At 41.5% G+C, this 17,437-nt stretch overlaps 1 protein-coding gene across 5 annotated transcripts in view; it reads right to left on the minus strand.

Moving 5' to 3' along the window:
- The window catches only part of AFF2 (AF4/FMR2 family member 2), a 626,935-nt gene that overhangs the window by 174,240 nt on the left and 435,258 nt on the right, over window positions 1-17,437 (minus strand). For all 5 annotated transcript variants that reach the window (XM_039912362.1, XM_039912363.1, XM_029067285.2 and 2 more), the window contains one exon: window positions 13,678-13,722. In XM_039912362.1, the coding sequence (XP_039768296.1) occupies window positions 13,678-13,722 (45 nt within the window). The remainder of the gene's footprint in view (window positions 1-13,677; window positions 13,723-17,437) is intronic.

Consider the following 17,437-nt stretch of genomic DNA (forward strand, 5'->3'; position numbering starts at 1 on the left):
CTACTACAATCCAGCTCATTCACTTTGCTCCTCTAACTCTAACTTACTTGCTGCACCTTGATCTCATCTATCTCGCTGCCAACTCCTCATCCACATCTGACCTGGAAATTTTTCCTCCTTCATTTACTCCAAACCACCAGTCTCCCCACTTTTGAACCTTAATTAAAATCACATCACTTCCAAGAGATCTTCCCTGATTAAGCTCTCGTTACCTCTACTTCCTTTCCCTTCTACACTGCCCTAACACTTGAATTATGTACCCTTTATTCATCCCACACAGCACTTATGTGCATATCCATAATTTAATTTAATGTCCATCCCTCCTCTAAGACTTTAAGTTTCTTGTGGGTAGAGAACATAACTACCAACTTTATTATATTGTATTTTCCCAAGCACTTGGAACAGTGCTCTGCACACAGTAAGTGCTCATATTAGCTAATTAGCTTGCATCTATCTCAGAGCTTAGAACAGTGGCTGACACATTGTAAGCGCTTAATAAATACTAGCGCTTAATAAAAAACTGTGAAGACAATCCATCAGTAGCTGCTATAAAACCTCTAATTTATCAGTTCATCTTGAAGGATTTCGTCTAATTAACGTATCGTAGTGCAAAATGTGCCAATCTGTCATGGAACCATTTACATCTCAAAATCAGAGAACTTTGAAAGTCAAAACATGCTCTTCGTGACAACTCTGAATTCTATGGGTCACTTGTCATTATGAAATGAGACTGAGCATTAAATTATTGGGAAAGGAGATAGATCAACCCCTAGTTTTCTTGTTAAAATGAGAAACAATTTCCACCAATTGTAGTCCATCAGTAACATCATCAGTCCTTTGGTGTGTTATTCTCAGAGAAAATGAGGTATTAATATGCCAATTTTTTCCATTCTAGTAATATTTAAAAAATCGAAATCTGTCTGGACTTGAAGTCAAAGTTCAGATTAGTAAGATAGCAACTTTTATGTATTGATGGGTCCCTTTAGGTACCTATTCAGTGAGCAGAAGAACTGACATGGGCCCATTTCTGTCCTGACCATCAGCTGTTATCTGGATTTCTAGAAAAAAGTGGTATCAGAAATTTCCATTCTGTATGAAACTTTAATGAACGGGTTGTTAAACCACAACAGACAAGATTCTAATGGAAACGTCAAACCTTTAGCAAGCAGAGGTGTTTGCGGACAAATGCTTTTCCATTAAATTTAGGTTAAATAAATGGCACAGGGAAAATGTTCAAACACCCACAAAACCTGTATCACTTGATCTGAACTCCAGATTGTTGTTTATAATCAATTTTTTCTCTTGTCAGAAAGCAATTGTCAACCTGAGGTTTAACACTCTGCTCTAGTCACAACATCTTTCTTCCCAGAATCAAGTCAGATATTTCCCCAAGTCAGCTCCTGCTAGTCTCTTCTCTCATTCAACCATGCTTAAGATGGAAAGAAATGTGAGAAATCATTGAGGAAAAAAATATATATATATTCCGGTCAGGGATTTGCAAGCTACCCACAGAGATGGTTATACAGCTGACATAAATCAATGTGGCAGGATCTACAGGCTAATTAAACAAATGTGACAATTTTAATGTGACAATTTGAAAAGCCCAAAAGTGCCTCATGAACCATGGAATGGTCTAAAATGAAAAAGAGGAAACACATACTGTATTAAATACATGAAAGGCACTTACATATTTAATAAAAATAATTATAAGCACAATTTAAACTCCCTGGCTAAACCAATTGGAAGTTCGTAAGGGTTTAGTAAATGAAATTCAAAGTCATATAATCTTTATGAAAATGTCAAAAACTACTGAAATGACAGGTAACCACCTTAAAATATGTAATGCAGAATATGGATGATGGAATCTGGATTTTTGGTAGTTTTCCATAGGAGACTAAAGGCATTTTTTGAATGTTCTGAACATCAAACATAGTGAGGTACATGGCCTTCCAATTAACCTGAGGTTCCACCCCAACTAGTGTTTCCATTCCGGTTGTCAAAAGGTCATGGGTATAGGTTCAGCAGCCTCCTGGGCCTACTGGGAGTCAATGGAAACAGCTTCTTGCGTCTAAGATTACAGCTAAACCCTTTATTTGTCTCCCTCCCCAAAATATAATTAAGTCAATAGTTGTTTCCTGAGACTTTCCTTGGGCCTTTCATGAATCACAATACCAATCTTGGCCCCAAATCAGTTCATTCGCATTTCTGAAATAATGAAATATTCCTAGGCTGATTATTCCTGATTGGTTCATATAAGTTTAAGCCTACTATTGCTTGCATCAAGGGATGAAGAGGAATAAGAAATTGATTTGTAAAATGGGGATTAATGGGGACTATTTGGGGCAGAGACTGTGCCCAACCTGATTAGCTTGTATCTACCACAGAGCTTAAAATAGTGCCTGACACATAGTAAGCTCTTAGCAAATATGACTGGGTATAAAGGGAAACTGACAAACAAAACCTAAGATTTATATAAGTGCCTTTCCTAAAAGATGTCATAATAAGCCAAGGAAAGCAGTGGATGAAAGAAAAGAGGTAGAAGGAAAATGAAGGGGAGAAATGGTGTACACGATCAAAGTCAGATCCATAGGCATACTGCTTGGATAGTTTTTAGTAGTCTCTGCTTGTGTGCTTCTTTTTTTTATTTTGTCTTCTTGGTCTTCCCCCATTAACATAGGCAGGCAGAAATCTTTTGGGACAATCTCATTGGTATGGCTTATTCATTAGCATTTGGCAGCTGGAGAACTTTCTTCTCGTTATTTCAAAAGTCTCATGACACCTTAGGTGGAAAGGATTGTTTTAATTCTTTTCAAGGCAATGAGATCAGGGACTCTCTTAAAATAGGCCTCTTTTGAATGATCTGAGAGAGATCATATTACTATTAGGCTGGCACATAAATTGTCTATTAAAATGTCACTCACCTGGCACAGGCACCTGGTCAGTATGAGTAAGCAGGTGGTCTGACACAGACTGGTCCTACTGTGACCATTTCCCAAAGACAATTTCTGGAGCTTCTATAGGTGGTTTTGGAAGCAACAGCAAAAGTACCAGACCCTTCCTGATCAGCAGCCACTGAGAGAAAACTGGTTGGCTAGACTCTAATTCTGCCCTCGCAATGCTTAATACCAAGGCTTGAGGGATGGAGATGGGGGTAGAGGGGCGGTGAGAATATTCATTCATTCAATCATATTTATTGAGCACTTACTGTGTGCAGAGCACTGTATTAAGCGCTTGGAAAGTACAATTCAGCAATAGAGAGAGAGAATCTCTGATACACTGGGTTTATACTCTAGAAGGGGGAGACAGACATCAAAACAAGTAAATGGGCACTAATATAGACTTATAGATATATGCATATATACACAAGTGCTGTAGGGTGGGGAGAGGGGGTTGGAGCCAAGGGAGCGAGTTGGGGTGACATGGAGGGAAGGGGGAGCTGAGGAAAAGGGGGGCTTAGTCTGGGAAGGCCTCTTGGAGGAGGTGAGCCTTCAGTAGGGCTTTGAAAGGGAGACGTGTGATTGTTTGGTGGATACGAGGAGAGAGGGCATTCCAGGCCAGAGGTAGAACGTGGGCCAGGGGCTGACAGGGGGACAGGCGAGAATGAGGCACAGTGAGGAGGCTAGCACCACAGGAGCAGAGTGTGCGGGCTGGGATGTAGAAGGAGAGAAGGGAGGTGAGAAAGAGGGGCCAACATGATGGAGAGCTTCAAAGCCAATAGATAGAGAGGAGATTTCATTTGATAGGGAAGTTGATAGGCAACCACTGGAGATTTTTGAGGATTGGGGGGTGACATGGTACCCTCTCAGGTATTGTGCTGGACTCTTCTGGCTAGACTGTGCACGAGGCTTTTACCAGGTAGGGTTCCATTCATTTCAATGGGAAACTAAGATAGATTGAACTACCTCCTCAGTGTTGCAGATGAATGGGTCTGATATTTTAAACTAACTGGGTGATTGTTTTAAAAGGAAAAGTTAATGGATTCTATATATTTCTGAATGATGCGAACTTCAGAAGCCACAATTTCAAGATAATGGAAGGTGGCTTAAGAAGTAGTATTTTTTGGTTGCAATTCAGGATGCTAGGGCTGGCAAGCATCAAGTTGGACTCGTGAAGTCATTTTTGCTGTACTATCATGTTCTTGTAGTTACCATCAGAATAGCTGGGGGTGTCCCCACCCCCTGCTGCCTGAGGTTTCGCCATCCCCACGATCCCCTTCTCATCAAACTCTGGGTTGGGGAAGAACGCCCTTGAGGTTCCACAGTTCAGCTAATGGAGTTGGGTAACAGTAAAACCTGAAATGCTTGACGTCGATCACGCCGGTGTTCCGGAGCTGATTTCAGCCCCTCCAGCATTTGTTTTGTACACGTGGCTTGAACTGTTCACGTTAGTTTGTGTTACCTGTGTAGCAACACTATTATCATCATGGTTTTTGTTAAGCGTTTACTAAATGTGTCAACTTCTGTTTCTAAGCTCTGGAGTAGATTCAAGTTAATCAAGCTGGACACTGTCCTTGTGCCACATGGGACTCACAGTCTAAGTAGGAGGAAGAACAGATCGTGAATTCCCATTTTACAGGAACATGGCAGAAATACTTATCCACATGCCTGCCTCCTTCACCAAATCAGCCACATAGCCACATCTCACTCAGGGGTACCTCTGTCCCTAACCTAAACTAGGAAATTAGGGATCCACCGGAGAAGAACAGAAAGAAAAAGTCTTCCGAAGTGATTCCAATTTCCTTGGTTTAAGATTTGATTCGGTTCTTATTTTATCAGGACTTTTTTTCCTCCCATCTCTAATTACAATCTCGTCGTAGGAGAACAGATGATCCTGTTGTAACGATTTTCATCACACAAATGGATAGCTTCTGTGTAATTTTCTGTTTTTGTTACAACCTTTGTTGTGAGACTGAGGGAGTTTAATGGGAACAAGAAGATACAGTGTGTCAGGCATTAAATGTCTGTGATAGCTCACTCTTGAGACTATAATCAAGAGCAAAGAATAAGGCTAAAAGAAGCTCCTTTCTTATGACAAAGATGGTGATAAGCATGGGAAACGGTACAAAATTAGCACATTTTCATTCATCTGAGATTAGAATCTTCTTGTTCTCTTCAAGCACAGTAGCATATGGCTTCGCTTTAGTCAATGCCTTGTTTAAAGTGATAATGCCAACTTACTTTCCAATAATTTTAATGGTAATACTACATCTATAGTACTAAATACTAGCACCATAATTGGCAATATTAAAAGCTGACACTATAAAATGATGTTAAAACACAGCATTCAGAAAAACAGGGAATATAATTCAATATCCCTGAGATACTTAATTGAAATTCCTATCGCAGGAATTGTTCCAGTTTCATAAGGCACCAAGTAAACTAATCCTAGTACCCAGTGTTAATAACTGCAACAACAATGCAATTATCAGTACTGTTAAAAATATTTACCAAGAGGCAATTACAAATCTTTTCTGGGTGATGCACAAGAAGTTAAATAGCCTGCTAATAATAATAATTAAAAAAAGAAAACTGCCCCCAAATTGTGTTTTTAAAATGTAAATTCTAGTTTCAGATACAATAATTTAATTTGCATTAAGAGTCACAATGAGTACATGGTTTCCTATAAAACACTTGAGCAGTGCAGAAATTGGCATAGGATTGGAATGAATTGCTTTTTAAATGTGTAATAAGTTCAATGGGACCTCAAGTAAGATTTTCTCTCATGAATTTTCCTCCATTTTCAAACCCATAAGAACTTAATTTGGTTAAATTCAATCAAATCCTTTGATTTATTTATACTTAATCAACTACAGAACTTGAGATCTAACATTCTTTTTTGAACAGACCTATTACTATTCTTATTATTTAAAAAATGGCACTATTCATCTTAGGGTCTGAAAGTGCTTCACATCACTGTACCGGTTCATGTGAGTCAGCACAGTCAAAACAAATAGTAACAACAACACCATCCACATTTTTTAAAGTTGTATCTTGAAATTTGAACACTTCTTTTGTCTTTGCTTTAATTCCCATAACCTACTAGATCTGGGTTTTGAAATGCATTAGACGTATTGTGGCTGATCTAAAAGTCATTGAATCTTCACGTCCTAGACCAATTTTACCCTATCAGGACACTGCTCTAATCATTGGTAAGAAAGGGCCACGGTTGGTAGAGATAGAAAACAAACATTATCTGGGGGTTAACAAAACCTTTGAACTCTTGGCCACACTGAACGGAATAAAAGCCTCCAATGGCAGTTTCCACAAGAGATGCCCTGCTCAACTACTTGCACTAGCAGTACGACTTAGTGGAAGGAGCACAGGAGTCAGAAGACGTGGGTTCTAATCTTGGGTCTGCCACTTGAATGTTGTGTGAACTTGGGCAAATCCCTTAACTGCTCTGTGCCTCAGTTACCTCATCTGTAAAATGGGAATTAAAAGTGTGAGCCTCATGTGGGACAATCTGATTACCCTGTATCTACCCCAGTGCTTACAACAGTGCTTGGCACCTAGAAAGCACTTTAACAAATGCCACAATAATAATGATGATGATAACTAACAGCAACGGGGGCCTTATAGCGGCAGGGAAGATGAGACGTTTCCTCTCTGGTACTGAAGGAACCTGTGAAGGAAATGATTCTAGGGCAGAAAAATGTTTCAGAACTGGCCTAACAGTAATCTGCATATGTACAACTAAACCATTCAGGTGCACTTAGTCACATATATTTGTATTGATTTGACTGTACTTAATATTAATTGAGGGTCCATTGATTTTTGGTGGCTGGAGACAAAGGGAAAAAGACGAGTGGAGTCACTGGCCAGATAAAAGCCCCGCCTAACACCTACCATGAAAAGGAAACTGAACTAATATTGTCTCTCAAATAGGAATATAACCTTTTATAGAAAGGCAGAAAATGCTTCAGTGCCATGTATATCAGAGGTTAAGAATGCGGGGATATCTTTGTACATGTGATTTCAATTTTTAATCTTTTTTTTCATTTCAATAAGGACAATAAACTCCTTGATTCACCCAAAGTAGCAGGTTGACAGAAAACAGAGTTCTTCTGACGACGCATCTAAAGACATATAGGGATTCCTTTATTTGCTCAGCTATTTAAAAGTGGCTACTCTTACTCATTCCCTGGACAGCTAAATGCTAGGTTGCTAAGTTACTGTTATTTGACATCATCTCCTCCCCGACATGTTCCCACGTTTGACAGGTTCACATGATTCAGTGGGCCAGTCAGCTCGTTATTCACTTTTCCAATGACGCCCGTGTAATCATTTGAAATTCACATCATGAACTCCCAACAAACCCCCAGATTCCACATGAAAATATTTCAACTGCTCGTCTGCATCTGCGGTCACACTGGGTGGTTACCTGGTTCACTCATGGAACCGCTTTTATAACTACATGAGTATCTTTCTTCAGCATTGGTTTGTGATTCAGATGAGAAAACAATTACTCAAAGACAAATAATGGGTTATATCCGTTATGGCCTCATTTTGTTCCATGAATAGCTCACCTCACATATGGATGCTACATATTAAATCCATTAGTGCTTTGAAATGGCTAGAGAAAAGTGATACTCCACATAATTTACCCAGTCAAGGACATTTTCACCTGCTGACAGATTTGCATATTCTCCAATGTCATTAGATATGAGCAAGTCATCGGAAGAACGGAGAATGGAATAATTCAGTTAGTGAATTTATATGACTCCAGTAATTTTTAAATTAATTACATTCTAAATTGCATTTAGGAATTGTTGTTCTTCCTGAATGGAATGTTTTATGACTAGTTCAACTCACTATGGCTCTGAAGACCATGCTGGAGGAAACCTGACCCCTATGTGGATTTTTAAACACCATGTCTGGGATTGGGGTATGAAACCTCAACCTATAATATTTTTAATGATTATGCTGAAATGGCTAAGGTTCTATCCATCTGTTTAGAAACAGGTATACAAAGCACTTGTTTGGATTAAAAAAGCATGCTACTTTGATCCTCACTCCAGTCTTTTGTAAATATTCTCATACTCTACTATTCCTGCTCTCTCCAATCTATTTTAATGTCCTTCCCCCCCTGTAGGCTGTGAGTTCACTGGGGGCAGGGACTGTGTCTACCAACTCTGTTATCCTGAACTTTGCCAAGCAGTTAGTACAATGCTCTGCACAGTAAGCATTCAATAAATGCCACTGATTGACTGATCCCAGAATCAGGGACCAGAAATCTCCCTGAGTTTCCCAGTCTTGGAAAATACAGTGCCAAGTTTGCTAGCACTGTAAATATGTGAACCACCTGGAAACCTGGGAGTACCCTGGCGCCCCGGCAAAGTTGGGGGCGGTCAGGCCGTCCAGTGGTCCCAAGTGGGAGGGATCCCTCTAGACTCTGAGATTGTTATAGACAGGGAATGTGTCTGCTAATTCTGTTATATCGTCGTACTCTCCCAAATGCTTAGTACAGTGTTCTGCACATAGTAAGCTCTCGATAAATATGACTGATTGACTGATCTTCATTTAGATCAATCCTAAATCCCAGGAATAAGTGCTTAATATAGTGCTCTGCACACAGCAAGCGTTCAATAAATGCGACTGATCGATTGACTCCTTTCAACCCCCAACACAGATGGACTCTGGAGAGGGCCAAGGTGAAAATCCTCAAATCATACCCAACCCAGGCTCTCCCCAAGGCACTCTTGGGATCCAGAATGGGTGTTCTGAGGTCACCCACAGCCACCAAGAATGCAAAACACCTCCAATGTCGAGATACCACCAAACAGTTGCAGACTTTTGGAAACCGGGCAGTTGGTGAATTCCTACCGGTTTCTTCCAGTGAGCCTTCCCAAATAATTCCCCAAACACCAAGTCGTATCATAACACCAGCCGTCTTTAGCACTTTTGAATCTATTTCTTTCCAACCTCAGCACCTGTGTACATATACTTATATATTTGTAGAGTCGGTTATTAATTTAGATTAGTCTAGCATATACATCTATCTCTGTTCCCTTGTGAGAGTATAATAATGATAATAATGATGGTATTTGTTAAGCCTTTATTACATGCCAAGGACTGTTCTAAGTGCTGGGGTAGATACAAGGTAGTCAGGTTGTCCCACACTGGGCTCACAGCCTTAATCCCCATTTTACAGATGAGGTAACTGAGGCACAGAGAAGTTAACTGACTTGCCCAAAGTCACACAGCTGACAAGTGGATCCGGGATTAGAACCCACAACCTCTGACTCCCAAGCCCGTGCTCTTTCCTCTAAGCCACGCTGCTTAACTCTTTGTGGTTGGGAATGTGTCCCTAATTTCAGGCGCACTTCCCAAGGATTTAGGACAGCACCAATACTTGTGGAGCACCGCAACTACATCCCAGAATCACTGACCTCCAGACCTGACTCTGGGTTTGACATGAGCGGTGCGGTGGGTAATATTTCTCATGAATATTGATTTGGAAGGCTGGAGAAGGACAAGTGGTTCACCGAGGGCCAATTCTCTGATGGTGGGCTGAAAATAATTTGGAGGGAAAATATGATGGTTGCCCTTGTCTTCCATCATTCAGAGTTGGTGATAGTCCACATTTAGCATCCTTAAATTGTCCCTCTATTAACCTACTATATAATACTGATATAAGGAAAACGGCTTCTTCCTTCCACTACTCTGTATTTCCCTAACCTAGGTGTTTGCTTTCTTCAGTGTTGCAGGCTCAGATTTATTGAGCACTTACTATATGAGCCTGGGTCAAACTGGAAGGACATCAGGGTTCACATCAAGGGACATTAGTGCACGCACACAGCTGAGCTGGGAGCTACTGGGAATTCTAATTAGTCCCAATAGCCCAGAGGACAGTTCACTTCTTCCTCTGTCAGAGAGGCACACTCAACATTTGATAAAAAACAACTGTCTACCAGTCAGTAGATTTCTGACATTTCTTCTGGATGAAATATTCCATGCTGTTTCACGTAATTGTGAAGAGTCAAATTTGGTTTCTCAGATTCAGTGGCAATATCGCTTACCTCCCTCAATCTCGATTCTTTTCTTTCAACTTGGTCCATTCACTCGTTTGCCTTTCTAGAGTGAAAAACTAGGATAGGCTTTTTGATGGCACTGTGATCATTTGGTACGTTTAAACTGTTTACTAAAACATGAAACTAATAAGAAGTCTTGCCATCATCTGATATGCTGTAAATACAGAACATACTGTAACTAATAAGAGGTACTCATGTAGATATTTACCAAACTAGTCCATATGGCATAGGAAATCTGTAAGAAGACACAGTTCATCAAATCATGTTTCTTAATCCTTACCTAGCAGATTTGATTTTGCTTGAAAACACTGAATTGCATGTACAGATGTTTGGTTATGAAATTATCAACTACTGAAGGTACTGTACTAGGAAAAACAATCTGTTCAGTATCAAAAATATCCCAAATAGAAGGTACTGGCAATCCTGACTCTGGAAAGGGTTTCAATGTGGAATAGTTTCAGTGCTGGAGTTTATACTCCCAGTCCCTGTCAGTCGATACTATGATGGACTGAAAAGTTGAATAATCTTTGAACTCACTTCCAAAATTCTGGAGTTAAATATTACTCTGCTCCTAACTCAGTATGTGAAATGACACTTCAACTAGAAACAGTTTGGCCTAGTGGAAAGATCCTGACTTGGGAATCAGAGGAACTGGGTTTGAGTCCCAGCCCCAACACTTGCTTGCTGTGTGACCTTGGGCAAGTCACTTAACATCTCTGTGCCTAAATTACCTCATCTGTAATATGGGGATTAAATCCTCCTCCCTATCATTTAGACTGTGAGTCCTATCTGGGATGGGGACTGAGTCCAACCTGATTATCTTGCATCTACTCTGGTGCTTAGAACAGTGTGTGACACATAGTAAGCACTTAAAAAAGACAAGAAGCAACATGGCCTAGTGGATAGAGCATGGGCCTGGGAGTCAGTAGGACCTGGGTTTTAATTCTAGCTCTGCCACTTGTCTGCTGTGTGACCTTGGGGAAATCATTTCATTTCTCTGTGCCTCAGTTACCCTATCTGTAAAACAAATTAAGACTGAGCATCCCATGTGGGACAAAGACTATGTCCAACCTGATTATCTCACAACTACCCAGTGCTTAGTCTAGTGCCTAGCACATAGTAGGTGCTTAACAATACCTTTTTTTTTAAAAAAAAAGCCTGTAAGAGGGCAGGGCAAAGTCCATAAGCAGGTGAACTAAGGTTGTGGAGTCAGGCTACACAAGGAATTCTGAGGCCTTATCTATGTGTGCCCTCGCAAACCCCTACTTGAATTTCAGCACTGTTAGTTATTACAACACAGTGGGCCATCCACGGACAACTAATGTGCCAAGCTCCTGACAAGATGGCTGGTCAGACCTTGCTCCCCTCAGGACCAGAGGGCAAATCATGCACAATTTCAGGCCTCAAGGGCCTGGGCCAGGAAATTGATCACCCTTCGGCCTAAAATATTAAGTGATGGTGACAGCAGGAATTTTGTGAAATGCTGCCTGTTTGGTTGGGGGTTTTCATGAGAATTTGGACAAGTTCATTCCACAGGCTTTTTAATTGTACACAGTGGTGTCTACCCTAAAACTAGCTATTCGGAATGAGAGTTGCTAGCTGGGAGTTAGGGAGGAGGAGTGGCTAGGAGGTAATCTTTTTTGGAATGGGAAGTCCCACCAACAGTTTAAGAAGTGCCATTTTTAAAACTGATCTGTAAGACCATATTACTCCTACCATTGACCTTTACTCTCACCCTCCTATTGACCCAATTACATAAAACCCCCAATCCCTTGGATGCCTGTAATACCTAGAGGGAGGTGCCTAAAGGAGGCATCAAATCTTGGCCAGATCAGTTCTTGTTTTTTCAGGCATTCCAAAGGGAAGTTACAGCATTGGAACAATTCCCTGGAACCACTTCAAGCCCTCACGGAAGACTCTGTTAGGGACTGGTTTCTGTTAAGAAAACTCTATCACAGTACTGGAGAAACTGGAAGGCACAGAGTTATTTAGGGTTCTGTAAATATCATGACAAAGTATGTGTAAAGGGAAGACAGAGTCCCTTTGATACCCTAAACATCCATCATCACTATTAAATCAAGTCTAAAATCCTCACTGATTTAGCATCCACGCTGCCACAAAGCATAAACTAGACTTTTCACCCCATATTCTTTGAACCAAATCTAGTACTGATAAGCACAAATCCAGCACATAGCCAGGAGATGAAATTCATGAAAGTTCAAGATGCTAAATATTTGTATGTTTGTTAACCAACTTACTATAAAAGAAATCTACAGAAAATTTGTCTTTAAATTGGCCTCACAAATACCATTTCATCCCCAAACAGGCCTCTGGATTTAAGCTACCAGCTTTAAAATGAAATGTTTCAGAGAGAACCATATATTTCCAGAGCAAATAATAAGTACACTTCCAAATTATTCATATTTGTTCAATCTTGGTGTTTTATGACTATGAATGGAACAAGAGAAGTCATTCATTTTACCATTATCCTAGTACACCTCCACTTTTAACCACCCTCAACACTTCTTAATCTCTTCCCCCCCACTTCTCTGAGTCTTTTGCATTTTGAACAGTGTCACTGCTGCTGAGAGGGGAGGAAGGATGAGTCAGATACTCTGCTTATCTTAGTCAGCCCTTTATTTCACTGCTTTTTCCCATTCTCCCGGGTCTTTCCGAAAGCAGTGCATGACTGTCTGGCATCTGACATCTGCCATAAGTCCTGTCTCTTTGCAAGAGCAGAGGACAAGTGAAGATGCGCTGCAGTCAGTATACCATATTCTCAAAATTGAAATGAGATGTCGTGAAAAAGAGGAAGGTAAAAGATAGATGGTTTGTGTGTGTGTCTGTGTGTGCACGCGTGTGTGTTCGCACATGCATTTGGTGGTGAGTGTGTGAGGAGGTGGGCAATTGAACATACAGATCAGGCTACTAGAGACAGTGCAAGAAGTGGTTACAGAAACAAACCAGGCCCTCAGGTAGAATGGAGGTTCTCTAACCAGGAGGTATTCTTAACCACACTCAAACATGCCTGGGAGCTGTACCGTGAGGGGTGTTGTCTCAAATGGGCAGGGTAATAATTTAAGCTTTGAGTGGCAGAACAGAACAAAAGACAAATTTCCCATACCCCTGAAGGTTGCTTTTTAGGTGGCCGGATGAATTAGCAGGCCTCTTAGCTTTTTAGGATGCTCTTCTCTACTTTTTGTTGGTGTTTGAATGTTTTCCTTGCTGATTATTTTCTAGGGATTTGTTTGTAGGGCCGAGATCCCAACATCCAAGAGGGTTTACCTTCTAAGACACAATCTGGTGTCTTAGAAGTTGAGCTGTCATTGGCTATCTCTCATTCTCTCAATGAATGTTCCCTGGAGGAGGTGAGGCTGAAAGGTGATTTCCAGATGGGAGACATGTTTTGAAGAGAAAGCAGGAAGATGACAAGAAGCTAAGGAAAGACTGGCTTGTCTGGAGCAAAGGGAGAGGGCTAGGGAGAAGGAAAAACGGTAGGGTGATGTTAAAAGAGGTAGATGAATTAAGCCTGGATATGACTATTCCCCATTATGGAGTTACTAATGCAGCAAATAATTACTTTGACCAGTTTAAACAAATAGATTGCTTCATTATTAAAAGATGCAGGAATAAAGGTTTAAACTCACCCGTAAGATTTCTTCCACACAGCTGGGATCATTGGGCAGGCTGACCTAACCAAAAAAAAACAAAAAACAAAAAACAATTCAGTTATTCCCAGAAAAGCTTACTGTATAATACTTAATCTGTTGGGAAATAGAGAAAGAAAATTAACCATCAAATACTTTTGTATGAAACACAAAACAGTAATTATCCTTAAACAGACAATTGTGTTTTAAATCAACAGAAGCATTCAAACCTCAGGATGGCAGAGTGGGCCACAAGCAACTTACTACTTCCTTCAAGTAACAAATCAGACACAGTTAATAGAATTTCAGGCAGGTCCAAGATATTCCAATCAAAAACACTAGCACCAACTCAGTAAAAGGATAGTCAATGTATGTGTAAACAGTCTATCAGCACGCTAAAATGCAGGCTGCCCCCAGTCCTGTTAAATAGCAGTATTTTCAGGTTTCCTAGTTAGAACTTTAGAGGTTTGAAATGAAAACAGCGTTTCACTCTACGTGTGTCATAGACTTCAGCCTATGAATTAGAAAACTGATTCTAAGACAATTAAGGCCCTTTTTCTGACCAGCTGTTAAGATCAATGAAACCATCCCAACCGTATTTTGGGAAATGTTGCTTTATACAAAGTCATTTAGATCAGCAAACAAGGGGAGCGGCACGGCCGACCGGAAAGAGGACACTCTGGGATTCAGGGGACCTGGGTTCTACTATCAGCTCAGCCACCTGGTTGCTGTGTGACCTAGGGCAAGTCACTTCACTCTCTATGTCTCAGTTTCCTCATCTGTGTCAAATGGGGGTTCAATACCTGTTCTCCCTCCTAGACTGTGAGCCACATGTGCATTTGGGGACTTGTGTACAACCTGATTAACTCATATTCATTGAATCGAATTTACTGAACATTTAATGTGTGCAGAGCGCTGTACTAAGCACTTGGGAGAGTACAATATAACAATAAACGGACACATTCCCTGCCCACAACGAGCTTTCAGTCTAGCGGGGGAGTGCTTAGAAAAAGTGCTTGACACATGGTGAGGGCTTAATGTATACCACAATTATTATTATTATTACTACGAAGAATAATACACTCCAGACGGAGCTACAGCCTAGAGAAGAGGGGAAATGGAAGAGTGAAACTGCAACTCTTTCAATTCTAACAAGTGCTTGACACATGGTGAGTGCTTAATGTATACCACAATTATTATTATTGTTACTATGAATAATAATACACTCCAGACAGAGCTACAGCCTAGAGAGGAGGGTAGAGAAGAGGGGAAATGGAAGGGTGAAACTGCAACTCTTTAAATTCTCCTCCTCTTCCCCACCCCACCTTATTGAGAAACTATCGCCACCTCTCCATCGTCCCCAATATGGCTCCACCACCATCTCCAGAATGAGACTCCAAGAGGGGTCTCCTAGTCCCGTTCACTGGGAGACACAGGAGGACAGTGGTGTGCACAACACTGATAATAATAATGATAATTATGGCATTTGTTAAGCACTTACTAGGTGCCAGACACTGTACTAAGCACTGGGGTGGACACAAACAAATAGGGTTGGACACCCTGTCCCACATGGGGCTCACAGTCTTAATGGGGATGAGCGTGATGTGGCTCAGTGGAAAGAACCTGCGCTTGGGAGTCTGAGGTCATGGATTCTAATCCCAGCTCCGCCGCTGGTCAGCTGTGTGACTTTGGGCAAGCCACTTCACTTCTCTGTGCCTCAGTTACCTCATCTGTAAAATGGGGATTAAGACCGTGAGCCCCACGTGGGACAATCTGATCACCTTGTATCCCTCCCAGTGCTTGGAACAGTGCTTTGCACATAGTAAGCACTTAACAAATGCCATTATTATTATTATTATTATTATTATTATTAATCCTCATTTTATAGATGAGGTAACTGAGGCCCAGAGAAATGAAGTGACTTCCCCAAGGTCACACAGCAGACAAGTGACAGTCGGGATTAAAACCCATGACCTTTTTACTCCCAGGCTGTGCTCTATCCACTATGGCATTCTGCTTTTCGTCATCAGATATGAGTAAGATTTGCGGGTGCAACTTTTGCTCCTCAAATCCCTTACCTCCTCCATGCCAGGTGACCAGCCCGGAATGACACACCCCCAGTGATGGCCTCTCTGCAGCTATTTTTTTTCCAAGACAACTCTTACAATTTAAACACAACAGTTCTAAAATACTGGAAATATAAAAATGATTTTCACCATGTTTAATGTCGCTACTCCATTACACCAGATAACTCCTCCCATATCCTAAGCAGGGACGCAAGAAAGAGAGGGGTGAGGGCAGTGGCCAAGGTAATTATGAAGTGGATGCCGATGTTTTGGGATTATGATGTGGATGGGGCCACTTCTGAGCTGCAACAGTGGAAGCCCATTGATAGCTTCTGTCCTAGGACAAGTTACCCCCAAGTGCAAAATGACTAACCAGTGGGTATTAGTCCAGACGAGGTTCCCATCTCCCCACCTCCCGAAATAGCTCCCGGGAGAGTTATTTCAAGTCCTATTTTTGTCTCACATGGTCAGAGGTTACACAGCATTGGAGGGGCCAGAGGCACAGGAGTTAAGTGGCACAGTGACCCCTCTAAGGTGCCTTCTGCCCCCTTCATGCCAAGGAAACTGCCCTACGGTAGCCAATGACCTCCTTCTTGCCATAATCAATGGCCTCTACTCCATCCTAATCTTCCTCGACCTCTTGGCTGCCTGCAACACCATGGTCCACTCCCTAATCCTGGAAACACTCTCCAACCTTGGCTTCGCTGACACTGTCCTATCCTCGTCCTCTCCTCATTCTCAGTCTCCTTGGCAGGCTCCTCCTCTGTCTCCCACCCTCTAACTGTGGGAGTCCCTCAAGGCTCAACTCTTGGTCCTCTTCTATTCTCCGTCGATACCCACTCCCTGGGAGAACTCATTGCCACTCACGGTGTCAACGAGTGTGGCCTAGTGGATAAAGCACAGGTCTGCGAGTCAGAAGGACTTGGGGTTCACTCCCCAGCTCCACCACTTATCTGCTGTGTGACTTTGGGGAAGTCACTTAACTTCTCTGTGCCTAAATTACCTCATCTGTAAAACGGGGATTAAGACAGTGAGCTCTGTGTGGAACATGGACTGTGTCCAACCTGATTAATTTGTATCTACCCCAGGGCTTAGTACAGTGCCTGGTATGCAGTAAACACTTAAAATATACCATGAAAAAAACAAGCCAAAGAAAAAAAACCCAAAACCTACAACCTACTATCTCTTTGCAGATGATTCCCAAAACCATCTTTCCTGCCCTGATCTCTCTCCTCCTCTGCAGTTTCACATTGTCTCTTGCCTTCAGGACATCTCCAGCTGTCCTGCTGACACCTCAGATTTAACATGTCCAAAACAGAACTCCTCATTTTACCATCCAAACTCTATGCTCCCCATGCCTTTCCCATCACTGTAGAAAACACCACTATCCCCCATCTCAAAACCCCATAAGCTGTGTTATTATCCTTGATCCATCGCTCTCATTCAATCCACATATTCAATCTATCACCAAAGCCTGCCACAGTTCTAGCTTCACAACATCACTAACATCTGCTCTTTTCTCTCCATCCCAAGTGCCATTACCCCGATCTAAGCACTTATATCTTGTCTTGACAACTGCATCGGCCTCCTGTCTCCCCATCTCTAGCTCTTATTTTACAATTATAGTAATTGTTAAGCACTTACTATATGCCAAGCACTGTTCTAAGCGCTGGGGGGAGATAACAGGTAATCAG

This window comes from Ornithorhynchus anatinus, chromosome 6 (assembly GCF_004115215.2).
Source record: "Ornithorhynchus anatinus isolate Pmale09 chromosome 6, mOrnAna1.pri.v4, whole genome shotgun sequence".
NCBI classification, from domain to species: domain Eukaryota; kingdom Metazoa; phylum Chordata; class Mammalia; order Monotremata; family Ornithorhynchidae; genus Ornithorhynchus; species Ornithorhynchus anatinus.